The 24,377-nt window shown below is 36.9% G+C and overlaps 1 protein-coding gene and 1 long non-coding RNA gene across 10 annotated transcripts in view; one reads left to right on the forward strand and one right to left on the reverse strand.

The window, feature by feature from the left end:
* Window positions 1–24,377, forward strand: part of setd5 (SET domain containing 5) — a 41,416-nt gene that overhangs the window by 4,199 nt on the left and 12,840 nt on the right. For 4 of the 9 annotated variants that reach the window (XM_048206931.1, XM_048206932.1, XM_048206935.1 and 1 more), the window contains 10 exons: window positions 8,944–9,178; window positions 14,676–14,778; window positions 15,862–16,145; window positions 16,941–16,999; window positions 18,594–18,781; window positions 18,912–18,950; window positions 19,227–19,472; window positions 23,002–23,150; window positions 23,974–24,091; window positions 24,204–24,313. In XM_048206931.1, coding sequence (XP_048062888.1) covers window positions 9,108–9,178; window positions 14,676–14,778; window positions 15,862–16,145; window positions 16,941–16,999; window positions 18,594–18,781; window positions 18,912–18,950; window positions 19,227–19,472; window positions 23,002–23,150; window positions 23,974–24,091; window positions 24,204–24,313 — 1,367 coding nt within the window. In that variant the 5' untranslated portion in view covers window positions 8,944–9,107. Of the gene's footprint in view, window positions 1–8,943; window positions 9,179–14,675; window positions 14,779–15,861; window positions 16,146–16,940; window positions 18,782–18,911; window positions 18,951–19,226; window positions 19,473–23,001; window positions 23,151–23,973; window positions 24,092–24,203; window positions 24,314–24,377 lie in introns of those variants that run through there. The other 5 variants (XM_048206933.1, XM_048206939.1, XM_048206936.1 and 2 more) reach the window with 5 other exon arrangements.
* On the reverse strand, window positions 3,807–5,588 carry LOC125278114. Its single transcript, XR_007187055.1, has 2 exons — window positions 4,315–5,588; window positions 3,807–4,280 (listed from the first exon to the last, which is right to left on the reverse strand). It is a non-coding gene; the product is annotated as an uncharacterized LOC125278114 (long non-coding RNA).

Genomic DNA, 24,377 nt, shown 5'->3' on the forward strand with positions numbered 1-24,377 from the left:
TCTGCTCAGATTGGTCAGATGGCCCAGTCTGTTGTGATTGGTCTACCACTTACAGTGTGTGCGGAATCAAAACCATAACTGATTCAGCTCTGGAGGCTTCCTAAAGCTCAGGGATTACACTGTAAAGACAGTCAGGATGACATTGATTTTTACCATATCAATCCAACCACGAGTCCGATGATGAAACATTGGAAGAACTAGTTATTTTACCCCGAGCCTCCATTGCAAGAACGACTTGAGCATGAGTTTCTCAGTGATACACTATTCAGTTTGACGTATATTGTGAGATGTTGCAACTAATTCCTCTACATCAGCATTAAGAAGTGCATGTCCAACAAACTGAGGTGTAAGCTGTTTTTCTAATTTATTGCGGTACACATGTGGGAACTGTATCATTTAACTGTATCAATAATAGTGCTAACGTTAGCCAAGCACTAACGTGACTGATGTAACATTAAAGTTTGTAAAACAAATCTTGCTCCATATTTTATCATTACTTGGAGTTGTAAGAACGACAGACAATCTGCATCAATGGACACAATCTTAGGTAATAGTGAGCCCCCATATGATTTGCAGAAGTATTTCAGTAAGACAGTAATATTGTGAGTTAGCCGGTTAGCTGGAGACATACACAATATAAAACACAAAACTACGTATTTTGAACACCAAGTAGAAAATATATACATCAATAATTAATCATGCTTTCATGCTGCGAGGAGCAAGTTGGTCTAAATAAAGTCGGTACGGTCCCATCTTTACGGAGCCCCGCACATGACATGCAAGAAAAAAAATTAAATTTTGTGCACGATTTACTAATTCATTCCCTCGATTTACTAAATCGTGCGCACAATTTACTAAAATGTGCGCACAGTTTACTATTTCGTTCCCTCGATTTATAAATCATGCTTTATCAATGCAAATCGTGATTTATACGAAATAGTAAATCGTGCATGCGTTTTAGTAAATCGAGGGAACGGAATAGTAAATCGTGCACGCGTTTTAGTAAATCGAGGGAACGGAAAAGTAAATCGTGCTGACGATTTAGCCTACTTTATTATTTTTTTTTCCCCCTGCATGTCATGTCCGGGGCTCTGTACATCTTTAATGAATAAGTGTTTTGTAAGTCCCATTTAGACCTATTTAGAGATTTGAGAAGCAATTGTGAAAATGTTATTCTGCTTTTGTATCGCTGTGGTAATTTTAACCACTGACTCTTCACATCCTCATCCTTTGGAAGTGTTTACAAAGAGAATTTGCTTTTGCAGAGCAAAAATGGCTTCTTCTTGACATGTACACAACACAAACCAACTACAGCGTTTGAAGGCAGGTCAAAGTAGACAGCTAATTGTTCGTGGGCAGCCAGTGAAGACCATAGGCGGGCATTAGGCAAATGTGTTACCCAGTGATGTGTAGCCATCACGGAAGTGGGATTCGAATTCCTAACTATTCGTTTAAGCGGTTCAGAGTCAATTCTTTCTTTTGAGAGACAATAACTTTATTTATCGTACACTTTCAGCTTCACAACTTTGTTTATATTCACAGACAGCTACATTACACATTGCATGAAAGGTAATATTGAAAAAGCATAATAGGGGCCCTTTAAAATAAAATGTGAGAAATTCTGGTAGTTTCCTTAGTAACTAACATTTTTACATTTGTGTCTTTACGGTAAGTATTAAAATGTCCTGAATTTTTTCTGTTTTGAATAATAGACCATTTAGATGTTTGCAAATAGCGATGATGCTTTTTGTGGGCAGAGCCTACCTGGTAGAAAATGACAGCTCTGCAGAAACAGTATATGGAAGCCACAGAATAAGAGCATAAAAGGTAATTTTGAGTTTATATCTTACAATTCTGAGAAGTCAGAATTGCAGGATATATAATCAGAATTGTGAGAGATAAACTATTCTATCTTTTTTCCTCAGAATTGTGAGTTTGTGTCCTGCAATTCTGACATTTACCCTCAGAATTGTAATATAAACTTGCAAGTTACAAAGTCTGAATTGGGAGATATAAACTCGCAATTGCGAGAAAGTCAGAATAGTGACATAAATATGTTATAGGTTTGAATATTATTTCATGCTGTAACTGAATGACTAATACATTATGTCCCCTATGAACTGCATATGTAAATATTATGTAAATCTATTATGTACATCAAATGTATGCTTTTAGTAGTTGGGTAATCATCCCAGGTTTCATCAGTCCAGTCTGTCCGTTTAATGGCTTGCAACCATAAACGTCTGCGTTTAGCTTCAAATGGCGTTTTTGGTGATGGTATTCTATAAAAATGAAGACCATTTTTTTTTGCATTTCTATTCTGACATCCAAACGCACAACAATACTTTTTTTTTTTTTTTTTCTCTTATTCCGTGGGCTTTGCCCATTGTCCTCCACTTGTTACCAATGTTTTTCTGACACCACAATGCACACACAGCTGCAAGTGACATAACTGTGACGTCTGCTCCCAAACGGGTCTTATAGCCTGTCCTGAGTCCTGAGTCCTGACTACACCTTCACAGACTTCAGTGATTAAAGCGCCTAACAGGAAAAATTCATCTACTCAGTAGTCTGCTTTTCAGTGTGACTAAATGATTTTACGAATTTTTTGTCCTAGTGAGACTAAAATTGATATTTTGCTACTATAATGATTGTGCCTGAAGAATAGAGTGGGAACTTTATGCCTGTCTCAGTATAATCTCAGTGAGCTTTTAATACGTTTTATGCTTGTGCAGTATGAAAGCACTATAAACTCTAGAAACATTTAGAAAGACAATTTACAAATATCACTAAAAATATCATGATATCATGGATCATGTCAGTTATTATTGCTCCATCTGCCATTTTTTGCTATTGTCCTTGCTTGCTTACCTAGTCTGTTGATTCAGCTCTGCACATCCAGACGTTCTGCCCTTGTCTAATGCCTTTCATAATGTTGGGAACATGGGCTGGCTTATGCAAATATTGGGGGCGTACACCCCGACTGTTACGTAACAGTCGGTGTTATGTTGAGATTCGCCTGTTCTTCTGAGGTCTTTTAAACAAATGAGATTTCTATAAGAAGGAGGAAACAATGGAGTTTGAGACTCACTGTATGTCTTTTCCATGTACTGAACTCTTGTTATTTAACTATGCCGAGGTAAATTCAATTTTTGAATCTAGGGCACCTTTAATGGAATTAAGACCTCTTGTAAATCAAAAGACTAAGGAAAATTTAATTTCTCTTGTCATAACCCCTAATGCTTATTTTTATTTATTTTTTTTCCTGAGGAGCCATGCATTTACACATGGTTGTGTACAAATGTATGATGCTATAGATTAGAAGAACAATGGTGACTTTTTTTTTTCTTTCCCCCAATTCAAACCAAGCGATTTTCTGTCAATTATCCATTTCTATGAGATCAATTATATAATATTTTTAGTAACTACACTGTACCAGTGCCACTGCACACGTGGAGCCCTGGTTGTTTATATTCACGCTCCTGCAAACTGTTTTACTTTTAAATTCAAACTTGTAGATAGAGTTTATAGTATTTTTATGGTCAAGTTTTTTTTTTTTTTTTTTTTTTTTTTTTTTTTTAAATTGTAGTGTGAAAGCATTTTATATATTACATAATTCGATGGATTTTCAAGATTTAGAGTTCTTACGGACACATTTATCATAAATGCTTCTTTAAACATCAAAACTGTAGAAGCCATATAAAAATGTTTATACCACAAAAAAAAAAAACCTTTAAAAAAAGAGATGCAGAAAGGGGGAGGTATACACACACTTTGTGTGTATTTTGATCATTTAGGCACACACCCGAGTTAAGCTCAAAGTATGTTTTGCTGGGCGTTCTGCTCCGTCTCGGAGAGAGCACAAACGGGGAGGTGCGTGTCAGACAGAATGCAGGTACTAGGGTTGTCACGATACCATAAAAATGTCTTACGATACTATACCAGCTGAAGTATCACGATACCAAGTAGTATCGCGATACCATGCAGTATACAAAATGAACCAAACTTTCATAAAAACATGAAAACAGACCAGATTTTTCTCTGAATACTTCATTAATGAGAATGAATAACAGGCTTTTATTACCATTCAAATGAATCAATGTAAACAAAATTCATCTTAGCACTGCACAGAAGCTGTATGAACTGACATTACGATGTAGCATTTATGCATTTACACTTCAATTACAATTGCATAAATAATGTTATGATATTAATGTTTCAAATATAAAAATTTGAATATAGAAATAAAAATGTTGGTGGAAAAAAATGATAGAATAGACCTACTTTTAGATGGTAAAAAATGATAGAATAGACCTACGTTTAGATGGGAGACTAAAGTCGCCAGTAGGTGGCAGCAAGTGTTAATGATTAAGTCAATGAATCATTCAACCGATTCGTTCAAAACGGCTGATTCATTCAGGAACGAAGCAAATGACTGTCTTAATGAATGGATTAGTGAGTCAGTGACTCACACAATTTGTTCATAAACAGATTCATTTAGAAACGAAACAAAAACAGCGCTCTTGCTCGTGTCACGAACTATCAGGAGCATTTTTGCCAGCCTATCTTGAAATATCTAACCCTGACTGGAGAGCAGTATGTATATTAAAACATATAATACATTTATAATTATAAAATCACGATTGATATGATTGATAAGAACCGAGTGCAAACCCGCTATAACTTACTGATGAATGGAATTGCATTTGTCTGAATCGTGTTTATGATGTTAATTAAGTGAATTTCAGACCCTTTCTTCAGATAAAATGCACTGCGAATAACAACGTGCAAGTGCAACTTTATCTCATTGCAAAATTAACTGAAGCATCAGAAAACAATAAGGCGCTAATTCTACAGAGCATTTACTACACAGGGCACAGCAGACAGTCAACGGCAGTCTCTTGTAATGTTTTTGCAGGCACGCATGTTCAATTGAAGTGTACCTGCCGCACATACAACATTCCTTACGGTACTGACGATACTACCGTTTAAAAAATACAATGGCATCGCCAGTATTTTGAAGCTTTAGTATCGCGATACTACCGTAGTACCGGTACACCGTGCAACCCTAGCAGGTACCAAATTAAGATTTATTTCATGGCTGTATCAAACGTGTCACACATCTTAGCAACAGTAGCTTAAAGTTTATGGCAAACAACTTTGTAAAAACAAGTATGAGTGGGGGGGGGGGGAAATTCAACCAATTTGACAAAAGTGTATCTGATCCATTTTGTTTCTCTACTTTAGAAACATTACCATTATAAAAGATGCAAATGGAGATTATAATGAAAATAAAAGTTGATATGAATAAAGACTCAGGAAAAAGAGGATTTGGGAAGAGAATTGAAAGAGTCCAGTAAAATTCATGACATTGTTCTCTATATTTGTGGAAGATCGATGAGCAGATCACGTGGCAAATCAGTGTATGTTGTTTTTTAGAAGAACGCTAATAAAAAAAAAAAAAATCCAAGAGTCTACAACACTTGGTAAGACAAAAAGAGCTCTTGCTAAAAATTATTTTTTGATATAGATAGCACATTACAAATACCAATAACTACAATATTTTACTGAAACAATAACAATAATTAAAAATGTTGATTTTCAAAATCTGTTTTTTTTCTTCTTTTTTTTTTTCTAACGTTGGACAGTAAATATTTTTTTATGACTTTAAATATTTAAACCACTCCCTCTAAATTATTTAGAGACCATGGAACCTTAAGTTATAGACCTTAGTCAGGGTGGACGCCATTATGAATTTTACTGCATTTTTGACATAATTTTGTGTGAATATGTCCGTTCAAGCGCAAGAACACGTGAAAGAGAACTCTGTTCAGTATTCCTGCCCTGTCAGAGTCGTGGCTTCTGGGCGCCTGCTTCGAATGTGTGTTGCACGCACAAAACTTCTCAAACATGAGACCTTTATTTTACATAAATGTATGTTTGTCACTGTTTTACTTTATTGGAGCCATTTGACTGTTCTGTACTTGTTATTTGGGATAACGTGTTGCTACTTTCTGACAGTCACACATATATATATATATCTTAGATTTTACTTCATCTAAAATTCATCTTAATTCATCTTAACTTCATCTCCATTGTACTCATAACAGATTCTTTTTAATTCATATTTAATATTTAATAATCATATTTATTTTTTTACATTATTGCCTGGCCACTCTGCCATAAAGCCCACATTAGTGGTGTCTATTTGTGGTGGTTGTCCTTTTGCAGGTTTCTCCCAACTTCACACATGATCAGTGAAGCACGGCTTGGGTTTTTTTTTTTTTTTTTTTTTTTTTGGCCCATATGTGAACACTCCAAATGACCTCAGACCCCTTAAAAGCAAACCGTGGTGAAAAGTGAAGGTGTAGTAAGGTTCACTTTCAGCTAACGGTACGGTTTGCTAAAAATGACCTTTGAACGCCAATCAGTCTGGGCTTACTTGATTTTTTTTCCATTCACAAATTCCAATGTAGTTTGTAATCGGCTGTCCATCATGGCTGCTTCTTCTCTCAGATCAAATTATTTGTTCACAATGTACACTTGTTTACTGTAATTTCAACCACTTTCCAAACTGTGTAAGAGAGAAGTGGCTGCACGCCTGCCAGTTTAAAAAATGTTATATGCGGTTTTACGAGTGCACACACCTAAAGCGCATGCACAGAAAACCAGCTGTCACAACGCATGTACTAAACTGAATTATCTGTAGCGTCTTATTGCTTTTAAAGTGTCAAAAACACACAAGGTTCACATAAATAGTTTGTTCATTCTCATGAATAAATGCAGAGAAGCACTCAGAACCAGGTGATGTAGATCATCCATCTCCAGCCCCATTCACACACTCCGGAGGCATGCTTCTATGTCAGATTTTGTGACGTTGCTTTGACTTTCCTTTTCAACTTGGAAGAATGAAATTGCTCAGAAAATTGCAAAAATAACCAATTTCCACTCTTTTTTTTCCACTTTTTTTTTTTTTTTTTTTTTTTTTTTTTTTGCTTTTAGTGTTTTCTTTTATGTGCAGCCTGTACATATCTGTTCACATCTCAAAATGTTTCATGACCCTTTAAAGAGGACCACAAGTGTGAAAACACCCTAAAAAGATAAGGTTTTGTTTACGTGAAAGTCAATGGAGGAGATTCCTAATTACGCTAAAAAGTTTTTTCCTGTCATGAAAAAATTTAAAATGGATAATTGATGACATTCAACAACTTTCCCTTTTAAAACAGCTAACTGCGGTTTGACTAAAGTGTTTCCTTCAAATTATTAGAGAAGTGTATTTCATCCTATGTATAGCTTGTTGCACATTTGTTGATCTTATGTATAATTCAGGATGAGCAAAGGACAAATGTTTTGTGAGATTTAAAGATTTTTTTGTTTGTCTGTACATAATAATAAAGTAATTCCATATTCACTTCTACAGCTTTGCTTTTTAATAAGTTGAGGGCAACATCTTTCATGTTATTTGCCATTTCTATCACTCAGCTGGCCCACTTTTACTTAACTTACACGTAGTACACTTAATATTGTAATATACTAAATACTAATAATGTGATTATCATTATTTTGAGTCATATGAATGAAAAAAGAGCTATATTTTCAGACCTTTAGTTTGTGCTTTTTATTTAACACTTTCCTATTATATTGTTCTTTTCCCTTCTCTTGCTGCTTTTCTTCAGTTCTCAGTAAATTTGATGACCTGATTTTTCACTCAGTTTTGAAGACCTATTAGAAGTGGGCAATATAACCAAAATCTAAAGTTTAATATATATCTCACAATATAGTATTTTCTGCTGACAATTTGTGTTATGATACCAGAATTTTAGATACCAGTGAAATTTCACAATTCTACAATACTACAGCAAAAACTAATACTTGGCTAACTAGTAAGTAGAAAGTTGTCAAACAATTAATAAAGACAAGTAAATGGTCACTAATAAAATAAGAACCAAGGAACAAATGATGAGCACTAGGACAAATAAATAAAACAGAACAAAGATGCAAATTAAGTAAAATGGTGTTTTAAATTTGATACTACAGAAATTTAATTAAAGTTAGATGAAATAAAACACTGACTGGTCTTCACTGTATGAATTAAATATAGACACATCCTTATTGCAGCTACAAAAAATATTCAGTCAAGAGCAGTGAGTTATTGTTCTCTTTTTCTGATTTTTCTAGAATTTATTAGGCTGCTGTCACTTTAAGACCTAATGTACATATTCAATATACTATACAAATGTGATACCCCAACCCACCTGCAAGCTGTTTGTTCACTTAAGACATTACTGAGATTTAGATAAATACTCACCTAGATGTGCATTTTGACGTTTTTGTGTGTTTCACGCTTTAGATGCATTTTTGTTCATTTTTGTGTGCTTTTCTGCTTTTCCATCGTCAGGCCAAACTATTCTCTTTGCTTAACCATTCCATTCCGTGCTGATCAGGCAAAGTCGGTACGGATATGGTTTCATTTTCCACTGTGGGGCTGATAACAGCCGCTCTTTGGAATGTAATACAAATGCGTCTGTTGTTACCTTGGTAACGGAATAGTTAACAGACGATATTGGATGTAAATAGTGTTATAGAGAATGATCAGATATTTCTTTTAATTTTATTATTATTTGTTTACTTCGCTCAAATAGCATGCTTAGCCAGCTACAGAGAAATTGGTAGCCAGGTAACAGACAAGTGACAAATCCTGAGTAATGACGTCACTATGCGCATTCTACAAGCACGGTTAGCCAACCATGCTAAGAATTTGTAATCGTGCCATACTGTACCAGTCTCAAGTGGAAATATAACTGAAACCATTCCTTACCGTTCTAAGAACTGTTTGACCCAAAGATGGAAAAGTGGCTAAAGTTTGCACAGTTTTAAGGCTGCGTTTACACATAGGACATGTACTTAATCCTCTCTCTCTGTTTTTGTGGTTGTGTCTTTTAGGTCTCCTGATGTGCGTGACGTGGTATAGCAGCTCCCCATCTGAGGAGTGCTTCACTGCTGTCATTAGGAGCCCTTGATTCTCCTCTTCCCTCCCCTCTCCTCTCCCTCCCCTCATCCCCTCCCTGCCCCCCCATCCCCTTCCCTGCGTTGCTGCGCTCGACGTCATGAGCATAGTAATCACACTGGGAGTCACCACACCTGAGACACCTTACACCGATATGGCCGCTGGATCAGAGTAAGTTTCAGTTATGAGCACTTTTTCCACTAATGTGGTTCTGATGCGGGTTCCTGGTAGGTGTCCCTTCTCAAACTGTTCCATAGTTTTCCGCAGCAGAAAGTTTTTCACTCCCACTCCAAAAAACTTTCGAGCAAAGGCCACATAACGCAAAAGTGTAAGTGCTGCCTACATAACTGCATAACATGCCACTTCGTTACAACAAAAAAAACATCAAGTTTGTGAAAGTGACAGGACAAATGCCAAGTATGGTAACTCACATTCGGAATTTGTCCTCTTGTTTAATCCATCCAGGTGCACACTCCTTAGGAGTTGTGAGCATTGAACACATACACACTGCAAACCGTGGACACGTACACCCCGAGCAGTAGGCAGCCATTTTTGCTGTGTCATCTCAGTCATTTCTTGCTGGTATTGAGACTCGAAACCGCAACCTTTGGTTTGCCAGTCTGATTCTCTAGCCATTAGGCCACGACTGCCCCTGTGTGGGAACACAGGGCTGGATTTTAAAAAGGCTTTAATTTGCCTGGCTGAGCACTGGCCAAGAATGGTATCTGGCACCAGAATGTGAACCATTTTGATGGAAAAGGGGTAATGAGGGTTGCTTATTTAGTGCATTTTGTTTCTCCATGGTTAAGCGCATCAATTTCATTCAGAGAGAATTGTGAAATTTACAGTGGACAAATTAGTTTAGACTGAGAGAAATAGACTGAATAATTTTGTCTTGAATGTTAACCTATATAGCTGGGCAGTTGACACACTTCATTCTTTTCAATAAAATTTACTTTTTTTTATTTTTTATTTTTTTATTACTTGATTGCTATATCAAACCCTCAAGATTTGATTTCTCTCTGTTAAAGGCTGGGACACACCAAGCCAACAGTCGGTCTTCTGCAATTTCGGGCTGTTTTTGGGAGTTGGTCGGACTAGTTTTTTCCGGTGTGTTGCGGACCGTTGGCTCTAGTCGGATGCCATATGGTTTTTTTGGGCAGATTCACCATGTTGAATCAGCGTCTGTCCGTATGTTATAGAGAGAACTCAGATTGGCTGTTCAGCTTAGCAAATTAGTCAATAAAAGCAAGAGATAAAAGCGTTAGTGGTGAAAGCGAGCTAAGTCAAGACGGTACAGACAGAAGGCTGTAATAATTTTTACGTCATCTTACCTGTGCATTCGAATGCACAAATATTTTCATAACATGAGCCAACTGGAATAAAGAAAGTGATCAGCGTGATTGATATTCAAAATGAGAGATTCACCGATACTAAATTTCTCTGCCGATACCGATAGCCGATTATTCAGAATGAAATCCGCCGATACCGATAGTTTGGTTTTTCTTAAGGAAAAATCTCTCCCAAATAATGCTGCAAACTATACAGGGAACCCTCTCATTTCGTACACTACAATATTAGAAGTTACAATTAACAACAGAGGTATTATATTCAGCTGCTCTTTATTTTCACATATAATAATTACATTCAAATAAAAACTGAAATGTTTGTATTAGTATCACAAAAGGTAGTTTTAATGGGCACTTGTCTTCATGGCAAATTTACACAAACATATAATTAACAGTAAATAAGCTCCTCTCTAGTGTTTTTATATATAGATAGCTAAGGAACTATGAACACTGGAAAACATTCCTGAGGTAATTTTGACATGATGTGATAGGGGTGGGAATCGCAGGGTACCTCATGATACAATATGATCACGATACATGGCTCACGATAAAGATATCGCGATTCAGCCATTCTGCGATAATCGATATATTGCTAGACAATCCTATAATGATACATCACGATCTCTGTCTAACTATGAAAACAAAATGCCAGTGACGGTTTTCTCTCTTTATCCGCAAAACGGATAAATCCGATCTTCGGTTCCCACACTATATGCAGATTTAATGGAGTTCACATCACCGAAAGCAACAAATATGAGGTGCATTTTATTGACCATCAGCTCATTTAAAAATCAAAGAAAAAAAGTTGTAGGCCTACTATATCTTTCAACATACCTTTGATGTTCATGCATGTTTTTCGATATATAACTTGTATTGAAGAGGAAGAAAAGACTCGCAATCTGCCGCCTGAACGCATTACAGCGATCTGACATCACATTTAAGAGCGTCAAAACGACATTTATTGTTTGAATTTCACGATATGGACAGAATTTGTAAACTGAAACTTTTGTTCTTATCAGAAGTAACAAAGCACAAAGCTTTTTGAGATTATTGGATGGGAGGCACTACAAATAATATTTGACGTAGAAAAAAACAAAAATGCAGACCTGGCAACCCTGGCTTGAACTACGGGTGATTCTACGGTGTAACTGTTAATGCATTAAAATTCAACACGAGTGATTTTCTTCACACGCAGTATGTATGAGTTGCAGTCTGAACACGTTTTTCCGCACCCTTACGGTTTGTATATCTGCAGTTCTAGTTTTGGTTCTCCCTTTTGAATAACGAAAATAGACTATTGGTACTTGCTGATAAACAGATATTTACTTACACGCAGGCACAGAACGCACATGCTAGTTGACCGTCTCCTTTTAGTTTATTTGGTGTGTTCAAGCGCAGCTTTTTGCCCGAGAACCAGCTGACGAGAGGCGACAACACAGTCAGCTTTTGCCGCCGCTAGTTCTTTCACGTCGGCTTGGTGTGTCCCGGCCTTAAGACATTCAACCTTGCTACCATCATACAAACTGTAGGGAACAAAACTAAAAATTACTTTTGGGGTGAAAACCCAGATTATTATTTTATTTGTATTTGCACATGATGGAGATGACTGAGATGTTGCGGGGTTACACAAGCTTTTTTTATTTATTTAGTGAATTTTTCTTCTCTCCTGAATCAGGTCTTAGAACCTTTGGCTGATGTTCATCCACACTATATTTCTTTTGGAGCACATTTTTCATCATTTTACAACACATTTTGCAAAAACTGTGATTGGTTTATGTGATTGGCCGAATTGAGAGACCACTGATCCAGTCAGAGGACATGATTATGGTTTGATCAATTTGATCATGGTTTCCATAACCACTACCTCTTTTCTTTTGAACACTGTACTGTTTTATTACTCCTGTTTGCCAAAGGAAGTGCTAAGCATTAGTGGATCATTGTGGCACCAGCTAGATAGAATATGCCAACAACGTCATGGTGACTGGCCAAAGATTATAAAATGCAGTAGCTCAGCACTCTTTTACATTCATGCCTTGTAGAGATTTTCTTACTGTTGATTGCAGCTAAAGCTGGATGCACACTGTATGATTAGTCCTTTACGACTGTTGCTTGTCAGACTGTATGAACATGATCCTTGCTGTAAGCCACGTCACACTATAGGATCTCAGTTTGTCATTAATGTCAGACTGTATGGCGGTCAAGACGGAGGCACGCAAGAAGACTTGTCTGGAGTTTTACATCAAGCAGACACGTTCTGTGACTGTGAGCTGCATTATATGAGCCACTTTATTCCATGATAATGTTAGATGCCACAGAAAAAAAAAATATTTATTAGGCTAAGTAAAAAACCCACAATTATTTAACACAAGTAATAATATACAATCAGTAATAAAATAAAAAAGCAAGTTACAAGCAACAGGACAAATTAATACAGTAGAACAAAGATACAAGTGAAATTTTAGTTTTTGAGGTCTATCAATAACAAATGTATTGCCCATGGTTAGTTCATGTTAGTTAAAACATTAACTAATGTTAACAAATGAACCTTATTGTAAAGTGTAACACATACCCCCCCCTCCCCCCCCACCCACACACACACACACACACACACACACACACACATTTTCAGTGTCAACTAGTAGCAGCAGTATCTGATCTCACACATATCCAGTGTTAACCATGTTGATGTGTTGCAGCTTCAGTCTGTGGTTATTTCTCTTGTGTATGCACACTTTGGCTGCTTTGTGATACTCAACCTGACCTGCAGAGGGCAGTGATCTGAATTTAAAGTCAAAAGAGAATCACTTGTTAGATTGTAGTACTTATTGAACATATGCTGTTTTAATTTGATGTCTTTTGGTTCTTTTTGCCTAAATGTCTAACCAGAAGCAATGTGAGATGTTAAATGTTCCTGTACAATGCAGCCATCTATCTGCAGCACCAGACTATTTCTGGAACATGTTTAAAAGCTTGTCTATCTGTAAACGAGGCAAAGAGTCACCCGGTTCCATTCCATTATATTTATTGGGAAACCTCCAGATTCTCTCGCAATGTCTGCCACCCTGTTAATTCTGGTTAAGAGTGAATTTACAGCACAGAATGGATCAGATTATACTTATAGTGATACAGACTGCTGCCTCCTCAGTGATCCCACAAGGCCTGCTTCACACAGTGTCCATATAAATTCCGCATGCTCAAAGTCTAGTGTGACCATGGCAAACACTCAGTGTTGCTTGAAGGTTTGTTACTGGAGTAAGGTGTCATTACCTAATCCAGGTTTCCTTCCAAAAGTCCTTATCCTTCAATGGCCCTGTTTACACCTTGGTCATTTTATGCGATTTTATTGATCGGATAGCTGTCTGATTTGTAAAACAGTTCCATTTACACTTGGCCACAAAAACGTGTCTCCACAAAATGAGCATAAATTCAATCTTCAGTTCCTGTGCTAAATGCAAGTTGCGAGTTCATGTCAACGAAAGCAACAGATATGAGCTGCATTTTATCATCAGCTAATTTCAAGATCATAGACCACAATAGGAGAGAAAACAGCATCAGCACTGGTAAGATAATGTAGTCCCACTACCTTTATAATGATGAATGTGTTGAGCTTCAAGATGTGACACTGAACCTTGTTTAATTTGACAGTTTGTGCATTGGTTTGCTGAAGAGATACTCGCATACTCTTACACATATTTTTTATTTTTTATTTTTTATTTTTGGAGGAGTAAAATTTACATATGTGGTTTCAATAACCAGATGCATTTACACTCGTCCAGTTTCGTTTTCTGAAGTGTTGATCACGCTAATCTACAGGAAGGCCTAGTGGCTGTACCTTGTGGTATTACTTGTCTTTCTACTAGAACTGTCTCGTTATCTTGGGCTACCTTCTATGGAGTGTTCTTGGTAGACTAGGCTTCTCCTTCCACCATTTCATTTTACTCTTTTAGTTCAGCAGATCACTATGGTGGACCTTAACTTTTCAGTTGAGAAGCATTCCTTGTGTTTGTGTTGGTGTGGGTCATCTACTAGTGCTTAGAGCTGCCTCTGGTAGTCAGGTGGAATGAAACAGAACAGTAGTGGCTCTCTGAATTCCAAGTGACCACCTTAGATCTTTGTCATTTTAAAATTCTCAGAGTGCAGCCTATTTTGTGACATGTCTTGTTGTTTGTTTTCACTCAATGTATCTGACTGGTGCTGCAATAATCCACAGAAACACTGCCTCTTGTGGTCATCTGGAGTTTACAGAAGCAGTTACATTATGTAACTAACTAGCATTTTATTTCAACACTTTTTAAAAAAAATCTCTCTCTTTCTCTCAGTCCTGAGTCAGTTGAAGCAAGCCCAGCAGTAAACGAGAAAAATTACTCAAGTCGCAGCTGTGGGAACACACAGAATCATGGATATGGTGGCCTGCCCTATGCTGTAAGTTGATTTTATTCTTTTTATTATATTTTATATATGTTGTTATATTGTCATTTTAGCAAAAATTTGTAACCCAGTGGTTCTCAAACTTTTCTGGTCATGCCAATCCCCCCATCCCCCCACCCTTCTGACTACTAAATAATTTCACAAAAAACTAAATTATTTGCACAAAAAAAAACTAACTAAATATTTCTTAACTGAAAAATGTGCAATGAAAAACACCTTCTGATAGTTTCACTTTGTAATGTTGTTTGAATCTGCGAAATTATATCAGTAAGAGAATAATAAATTAGAACATAACTTTTCATTTAAGATACATTCTAATATAATCTTTAAGTTATATTCTAATGAATAATATATAATGGTGACAAATTAACGGTCTGAAGAAGAACAATTCAGTGGAATTGGCATTCTATGCCGCTTTATAAAAGCAGAGCACCAACAAATATTCACGCACTTGAACGCTGTTGCAATGGCTGTTTTCTTTTTTTTTTCTCTACTGGGCACGCCCAACAGTTTGTGAACCACTGGTGTAACCTAATAGCACCTCATTAATGCATGGTGCTGAATCATATTTAAAAAAAAAAAAAAAAAAACTCCCCTTGTATAATGCTACACTTGTTTTGGTGCACATGATTAAATTAAAGTGACTTGACAATGAAAAGAGTTTATTGTACCACCTATAGCCACAAAATGAATACCTCTTACTTGAACATATCTACAAACCAACCTGCACAGATATTACAATTGCAATTTAATTTAGCAGATGCTTTCTTCCAAAGCAACTCACAAATGAGGAACAACACAAGGAGTTTAGGGTCTTATCAAGCAGGATAATTTTTTCAAAAATTAAGGTTTACTTATATGAAATTCCTTTGTTTTATGGTTGTAGTTTTAAGAAAGTTTAGCTTAGACATTCTTAGCAACATTAAATATTGTTCACTTTTGAATGCCACATTTTTAGTTTTTCATTCCCACTTCTTCTTTCTTCCTGCCCCTTTTCCCTGCTCCCCACCTTTCATTCTCTTTCCCCCTCTCTCTTTCCTTTTCTCTTTTGTTGTGCCTGAACACCGTTGTTTGAAGATGCAACAGTCTTCCGTTGTGTGTTGTCAGGATCATAACTATGGAGCTCCACCCCCTCCCACCCCTCCTGCCTCCCCACTCTCCCAGACCATTTTCTCCCATACGGAACGCAATGGCACTCTGGGACGATCACGACCCTGTTTCCCCACCAATGAACCAGACAACTCTGCCGACAGTGAGAGCTCATCGGAGGAGGAGGAGGTTGTGGAGGGCGCAGTTCCACCTCCCTGGTGTCAGTGCTGTCTAATGCAGGATGGCTTCCTCATTAAGTGTGAGAACTGCAGGTGAGTGATTGATATTTCAAATATCTAATTTCAGATTGTACTGTGCTTTAGTGGTATCTGTAAAGGACAAGCATTTTTTCATCAAAACTATTTACACTGAGAATGAAGCAGTTTTGTCACCCTCTTAGAAAAGTTTACATACCTGAAAAAAGTAAAGTACAGTTCAATCATGAACATGCTGTATGGCGTATGAAAATACTGATTTTGTCAATGCCAATAGTCTCGTGGGAAACACGCCGACATATAGCACTGTTGCGCTTCAGGCCACCCGAGTTTGATTCCCAGTTTGTGGACCTTTCCCGATCCCGTCCTCCTCTCTCTCTCCCACTTCGCTTCCTGTCTACATACTGTCCTATCATAATAAAAAAAAATAAATAAATAAATACATTTTTAAAATACTGATTTCACTTGATTTAATGTGAAGCAGAGTCCATTTCTGAAATATAACCAATATATTGTAAAATGTTGTGATAGGAAAATGTCAGCATGTTCCCCTAAGCTTATATCTTGCTGACTGATGAGGCTTTGTGTTTTTTGTTGTTGTTGTTGTTGTTTTTACCTTAAATACAAATAAATCGCCAATGACAAAAACTTGATTCACTTTATTGGACTTCTTCATGTTCATACCCAGTCTTAAATGTCTAGGCCTTAAATCATCTCTGTTTAAATGGGCTGAATCATCATAGCATTTATTGGCCTCCTAAGAACTGTGGCCAATAACTTCTCTGCAAGTCATGGCAATTAGTTATTGCTCTAATGGTTGGAGAATGTGTACTGATTGTGTTCTTATTACAGGGGTCTAGAGAAGAAGAAAGGGCTAGACGGGCAACGCAGAAAAGCAGAGAATGTTTCAGGTAAAACTGGCTGTTTCTCAATTCCAAGAACGCAAAGAACGGACATGCGTTCTAGTGGAGACTCGTCTTGCCAGGCTACCTTGAAAGAACGAACTCGGAAGGACACAGAACGCATCCTTGTGAGAATTGAGATGTGCTGCGATCTTGTTGCTCAACTGACCGTCCCAACATATAAGTAGTGGCCAATGCACAGTAAATACAACATAACATCACAAACAAATGTCATAACATTAAAAGATTTCATATTATTATAGACATTATTTTCATAGTGTTTTATATCGTTTTAATTTACCGCGTGTATTTGTGAAAATGAGTATGTATGTTTAATGTTACTTTTATGCTTTGTGAATGTTAAGATTCTTTTTAATATGCCAATAAAAATACCGCAGGCTTTCTTCAGGTCTTTATAACTTTATTAAAGTTAGGCAAAACAAATCGACAAACGTTTATTTTCACAAGCTGTCACGAATTTGCAAACTTGCAGCGGGGAATCTCTTATGTGAGAACAAGTTTAAAGCTAACAGGCTTCCATACCTTGTACCCTGCAGCATCTTCCGTTTGATTCTCTCAAGTCTGCATTCGATGCATCCTCGATATCAAGAACACATCTGGGAACTTTTATGCATCCTCTGTACTTGCGTTCTTGAGTATTGGAATTGAACATCAACAGTTGATGATGACGTAGTACAAGAACACACAAGATTGCTTAAGCATGAGAAACGGCCACTTTTTTCATTCCCTTAGATGACAATCAACACACTTTTATTCACTTTGAATCACTTTGATTCTCAGTTTTCTTAAGTATTTATCAGCAAGATTGTTTTATGTATTTACAATATTGCCAAATGATCAATAAAAACGATACAAACAGTGACAGGAAAAATATAAATAATAAGCTCAAAAAAAAAAAAGGTACCAGTAATGGCAGTAAAACTATATAGGTAAACTTTGTCATGAAAAAAATTCATGTTTGCTTGACAAAGTTATGTCTCAAAGTTTTTAAAATAGTTTAGATAGATAGAGAAAGGTGACATGAAAGTTATATACACTGTAAAAATTAAATATACTTGAGGTGCTGTTAGGGCTTCATAAGATTGGCACACCGACGGAACCCTTTGTAGATCCTCCTATTCCAATAATTACAGAACATAATCCAGAAAACTTCTTAAACTGTAAAGCAGATTTTAGGTTTGTTAATATTAGCCGGCAATCACTGTTGAGTCTTGACTGTTGAATGTTGAGTAATATTGAGTGAATATTGAGTAAAACCAAATACATTATAGTTGAGCAGTTATACATGATACATAAATTGATGCAATTACACCAACAAGGCATTAAGGAGTATTAAGAATATTGTTACAGATGTTCACGGGTGACTCTTTAAATATAATGATCAAAGCAGTGGCTAGTTTCAGATGTCTCGCTTCCCTCCCCAGTGATACCTGTATTTTGACGTTTCTGACACAATGTGGAATGAAGTTTAAGAGTTTTTCTGGGTATTTCTCTTTTATATCTCTACATTTACACACTGAAGAATTATTCCAACTCAAACTCACCAGTGTCACTGTGCTCTCATGTGCATCTTCCTTTTCAGTGGGCGAGAGCAGCGCTACAGAGAGTGGAGATGAGGACATGTCAGCCTCTGCTGTGTCGTACACAGCCACTCAACACACACCCACTAGCATCACACTCACTGTCAAAAGAGTCAAACACAACAAAGTCAAGAAGAGAAAGAAGAGCACAGAGAAAACGCGCACTACCCCTAAAGCCAAGAAAGTTAAGGTACAACAACAAATACTTGCACAATATTTGCCTACAAAAATGACAAATGTGAAAAGTCAGTAACTGACTAATTGTCACATCTGTCAGAGCTTTCCCATCCTCTCTGTTCTCATCTCTGTTCTCATTACAGGCTTACAGAGAGGGTTCTAGAAAATCCATGAGAATGAAGGTATGGACTCAAATATGCAGTGTTATCTAATGATCCACTTGTATATCTTCTTTGGAAATATTATTGTATGTGATATGTACAGTATAGACAATGCCATATAGATGGTGATCAGTTGTGAAGTGTGCGCATCTACATGCGAGTCTTTAATTGTGTGCAATGCAACAATCTTAAGTTTTGTGCATTTAGCTTTAGTACTATTAAAAGACTGAAATCATCATCTTCCTCCATTTGTTATCAGATCAATCTTAAATCTAATTCACCCTCTGATTGTTGCAGAACTCTGCATCTGAGGCCAGTGTTCTGGATGAGAACACAACAGAAGGATGGGAGACACGAATTCGGCAGTGGACCGACCAGTATGAGGAAGCTCTGGCTAACCAGTACAGCGCTGACGTACAGACCCTCCTTGAACACTACTGTGCCAATGGCAACTCCTCCCCAAACCCATCTACTGTCGCCATGGACACCATTAACCGAACAGAACTGGCTTGCAACAACACTGTGTTGGGCTCACAAATGCAGGTATAGATGGGTTTTCATGGATCGTCTAAGTCTTAAGACTGTATCAAATCAAATTTTATATATATTAGTGTTCAGCGTAAATGAGTACACCCCCTTTGAAAAGTAACATTTTAAACAATATCTCAATGAACACAAAAACTATTTCCAAAATGTTGACAAGGCTAAGTTTTATATAACATCTGTTTAACTTATAACTTAAAAGTAAGATTAATAATATAACTTGGAGAACAAAATTTTCAGTTTACTCAAATTAGGGTGATGCAAAAATGAGTACACCCCACTGAAAATCTCTGGAGCAAAGCTAGATTTTAGACTACAAATGTCTCATTTAAGAAGAATTCAACCACAGGTGAGTCTAATTATTCATTACACAGGTGTCCAGCAGACAGTTGACTATAAAAGGGTGTTAAAACCCCTTCCCATTTCATGCTGTCAGCAATGGCACCACATGGAAGAGAAATGTCACAAGACCTGAGAAAGAAAATAATTTCTTTACACCAGAAAGTTGAAGGCTACAAGAAGATCAACAAAGCTTTACTTATCAGTTAGAATACTGTAGCAAAAGTGGTACAAAAATTTAAAAAAAGATGGAACTGCAGCCATCTCCCAGAGACGTCCAGGTCGCCCACGAAAGTTAACACCTCGACAGGAGCGTCTTCTGATGAGAAGGGTTGAAGAAAATCGGGATGCAAGTTCACTGCAGTTATCTAAAGAAGTAGAAAGCCAAACTGGGGTGACTATTTCCCGTGACACAATACGGCGTACACTGCAGAGGAATGGCATGCATGGGTACCGTCCTTTCCTAAAGCCTTTCCTAAAGCCCAGGAACAAAAAAGAGAGTTTGCCAGGGCCCATGCTGACAAAGATGAAGACTACTGGGACTCTATACTCTGGAGTGATGATACCAAGATAAATGTTTTTGGAACTTATTGCTTCAAAACTGTATGGCGTCGCAGAGGTGAGGAATACAAAGAAAAATGCATGGTGCCTGGTGTCGGGGAGCTGCATTTCATTGTTGGCATCATGAATTCACAGATGTACTGCATACTGAAAGAGAAGTCGCTACCATCACCCTGTGCCCTTGGTCATCGTGCACTTTTCCAACATGACAATGATCCTAAACACATTTATGAAGAAGAACAGGGTGAAAGTGATTCATTGGCTCCTGATCTAAACCCAGTCGAACACCTATGGGGAATTCTGAAGAGACAAGTTGAGCATCTGTCTCCATCCAGCTTCCAGTCTCTAAAAGAGGTCATTCTTGAAGAATGGAAAAAGAGAGATGTTGCAAAATGTCGCCAACTTGTTCTTTTAATGCCTAGAAGGCTTGGTGCTGTCATTAAAAATCATGGAGGCCATACAAAGTACTAGATGTAGTAGTTTTTGTTGTGGGGTGTACTTATTTTTGCATCACCCTAATTTGAGTAAAACTGAAAAATCTAAGTTATATTATTAACCTTACTTTCATGTTATAAGTTAAACAGATGTTATATTAAACTTAGTCTTGTCAACATTTTGGAAATAGTTTTTGTGTTCATTGAGATATAGTTTAAAAAGTTACTTTTCAAAGGGGGTGTACTCATTTATACTGAGCACTGTATATCACTGATTCTTGAGATAAGGGGCAAAACATGTTTTTAGAAGTTAGTTTTTATTATTTTATAATACATTATTTTTAACTGATATATTTGTAGACAAAGGTCTCAGCTAATGAACCATGTAAGGGAACAGGTTTTTCTGAAAATGTAACTTTTTTTCTTTCTTTCTAAAGTATATTTATTCACTTAGGAACTTGTCAACTCTGTCAGATGCGTTAAAAAGCTGATATTTTAATTGGATCTATCCAACAACAGTGTAAAGTCTTCAATTATGTAGTAATGGTGTTCAATAAAGGAGCTAAGTCCAAAAATAAATTCTCTAAATAATTTTCTTCGGTTAGGGTTATTATGAACAATCTGGTTCCTAAATTCCTTAATTCTCTATCCTCCTTTTACTATTAAACATATATAACCCAGGGTTTCTGTGGGTTCTTAATTTTACCTTCCACAATTTAAGGCCTTAAAAATGTCTTAAATTGGAGCAGAAAGTCTTAAATTCAATATCATGGCATTAAATTAGGGCCATGTGAATTCCGTGATGCCGAAAACGGGTACGAAATCACAGAATCCATTCATAAAAAAATGGAATTTACTGTATAATGTGGAATGTCATGGAATTTGTCAACTTTTGGATGAATAAATCAAAAGTAGGACTTACAGGGCTCGACATTGACTTGTCCGGGACAAGTGGATTTTTGAAGGATCAAGTGAAAAAGAATTTTACTTGCCCGACCAGACGATAGCCTGATTAAACGTCAATAACACACACACACAAACTATGGAATCACCAAAACATGAGAATGATTATGCATTCATTTAGTGTAAGTGGCGATTGATGGTGTATAATAATAATACACTGTATAATGTATTGATGGTTGCACTGTTGAGGCTCGCACATCCTGTGTGCAGAATGAGCAACACAACATAGTGATGTATTGTTCCTGAATGAATGAGTGTTTTTGAATAAAGCAATTGAGTCAGTGATTCGATTATAAAGATAGGTAGTCACCACCTACTGGTGTAACAATGTAACCTACAGAAAGGGTCACTGAAACATGGTCACCATTACTGCACAAGTGCACAGACTGACAGCTTATCTGGAACACAGTCAAAAGTCCCAGAGCTGTTGGACTGTCATATAGGCACTGTTGGAATGCCACACAGCTGATCAAATTCAAGGACCAGAACTAGCCATTGTATAGATAAGATGCCATATATTTATAATTAAAAATTAATCTTCCACGATCTCACTTAGTTTATAGTGTAAAAACTGTTAGTGGAAAACTTGGATATTTACTGTTTTACTGACAAGGAGAGTTAAGGCCACAAAAGTGTCCCAGTCTGTTAAAGGGTTAGTTCACCCAAAAATGAAAATTCTGTCATTAGTTACTCGCCCTCCATAGACAACTATGCAACTACCACTTTGGTGGTTCAAAAAGCGGTTGAGTCCAAATTTTCTGATGAGATTTGAACACTTTATTTGATGAACAAATTGAATTTAGGCTGTTATTCACATAAACATTCATCAACTCACACATCAGTTGTGGTAAACGGAAGCTCAAGCATATTTGCTTGACACGTGCGAGAACCAGTGAGGTTCATTCTTGTGTTATGCAGCACGTATGAGCTTCCGAAAGAGGTTTGTTCTTGCGTGTCAAGCAGGTTCGGTTGAGCTTCTGTTAATGTTCTCTGGTCAATGATTACATGTGAATAAAAGCCTAAATTCAATCTGTTCATCATATAAAGCGACCGAGTCTCGTCAGAAAATTTGGACTAAACCGTTCATTGTTGAGTGAATTGTCCCTTTAATCTGTGATAATGTGATATAAAATGTGTTGCTTTAAAAAATGTATTTACTGAATTGAAAACTTGCTTCCAAATGTAGTGTACTGATTTATTAAATTTTTTTTGTATATATAATTCTTTTATAGTTACAGCTGGGGCGTGTAACACGTGTGCAGAAACATAGGAAGATTCTCAGAGCTGCACGGAATTTAGACCCTGAAACACTCATCATTGAGTATAGAGGCAAAGTCATGCTCAGACAGCAGTTTGAAGTCAACGGACATTTTTTCAAAAAGTAAGTGTGTATGTGTGAGAGTATCTGTGTGTTTGTATATTATCAACATCTCCGTGATCTTATCTTAAAGGATTAGTTGACATTAAAATGAAAATTGCCCCATGATTTACTCACCCTCAATCCATCCTAGGTGTATATGACTTTCTTCTTTAAGACGAATACAACCAGAGTAATATTAATAAACACCCTGACGCTATCAGTCTTTGTAATGGCAGTGAACGGGAATCACAAGTTTGAAGCTCAAATAAGTGCATCCATCTGTCATAAACGTACTCCACACGGCTCCAGGGGGGCCTTCTGTTAAGCGATGTGTTTTGTGTAAGAAAAATATCCATATTTAACACATTGTAAAGTAAAATAACTAGCTTCTGGCCATACGGCTTCTACTTACGTCTAAAGCGTAACTTGCGCGTATAACGTAGGATGTCACATAGTACGTCATGGCGTAGCGCAATAAGTCATGGCATCTCGTAAGTTATGCTTTAGACAAGTAAAATCCGTATGGCAGTTTGGCCGGAAGCTAGTTAATTTAGTGTCAAACTTGTGACCCCCGTTCACTCCCATTATAAAGCTTGATAGTATCGGGGTGTTTATTTAATAGGAATTGTATTCGTCTGAAAGAAGAAAAGTCATATACACCTAGGATGGCTTGAGGGTGAGTAAACCATGGGGTAATTTTCATTTTAAAGTGAACTAATCCTTTAATTTTTGTAAATCTTAGTTATACTAATATTTTGTTGAATCTCATTTTAATAGGGCATTTGTAAAATGTTTATTGCAAATTGACTGTCCTTCCTGATTCCTTCTATTATCTCCACTCCAGGCCATATCCATTTGTCCTGTTCTACTCCAAGTTCAACGAAGTGGAGATGTGTGTGGATGCCCGGACATTTGGCAATGATGCACGGTTTATCAGAAGATCGTGCACACCCAATGCTGAGGTGAGGATGAATCTGGTGTTGTCTTATAACTGCTGATGTGGTAGGGTTGCTTGACAGCCTGACTAAATTTGATTCATATTTTGTTCTTTTTGTCCTGTGTATGCTAACACAGGTACGGCACATGATAGCAGAGGGGATGATTCACCTGTGTATCTATGCTGTTGCTCAAATCTCAAAAGATTCTGAAGTCACTATTGGCTTTGACTACGAGTTTAGCTGCTGGTTAGTCACTCAAATTTGTTTCTTAATATCTAGTATGAGTCTTAGATAAACTTCGATTCGGTGT

Source organism: Megalobrama amblycephala, linkage group LG11, assembly GCF_018812025.1.
Source record: "Megalobrama amblycephala isolate DHTTF-2021 linkage group LG11, ASM1881202v1, whole genome shotgun sequence".
In the NCBI taxonomy this organism is placed as follows: Eukaryota; Metazoa; Chordata; class Actinopteri; order Cypriniformes; family Xenocyprididae; genus Megalobrama; species Megalobrama amblycephala.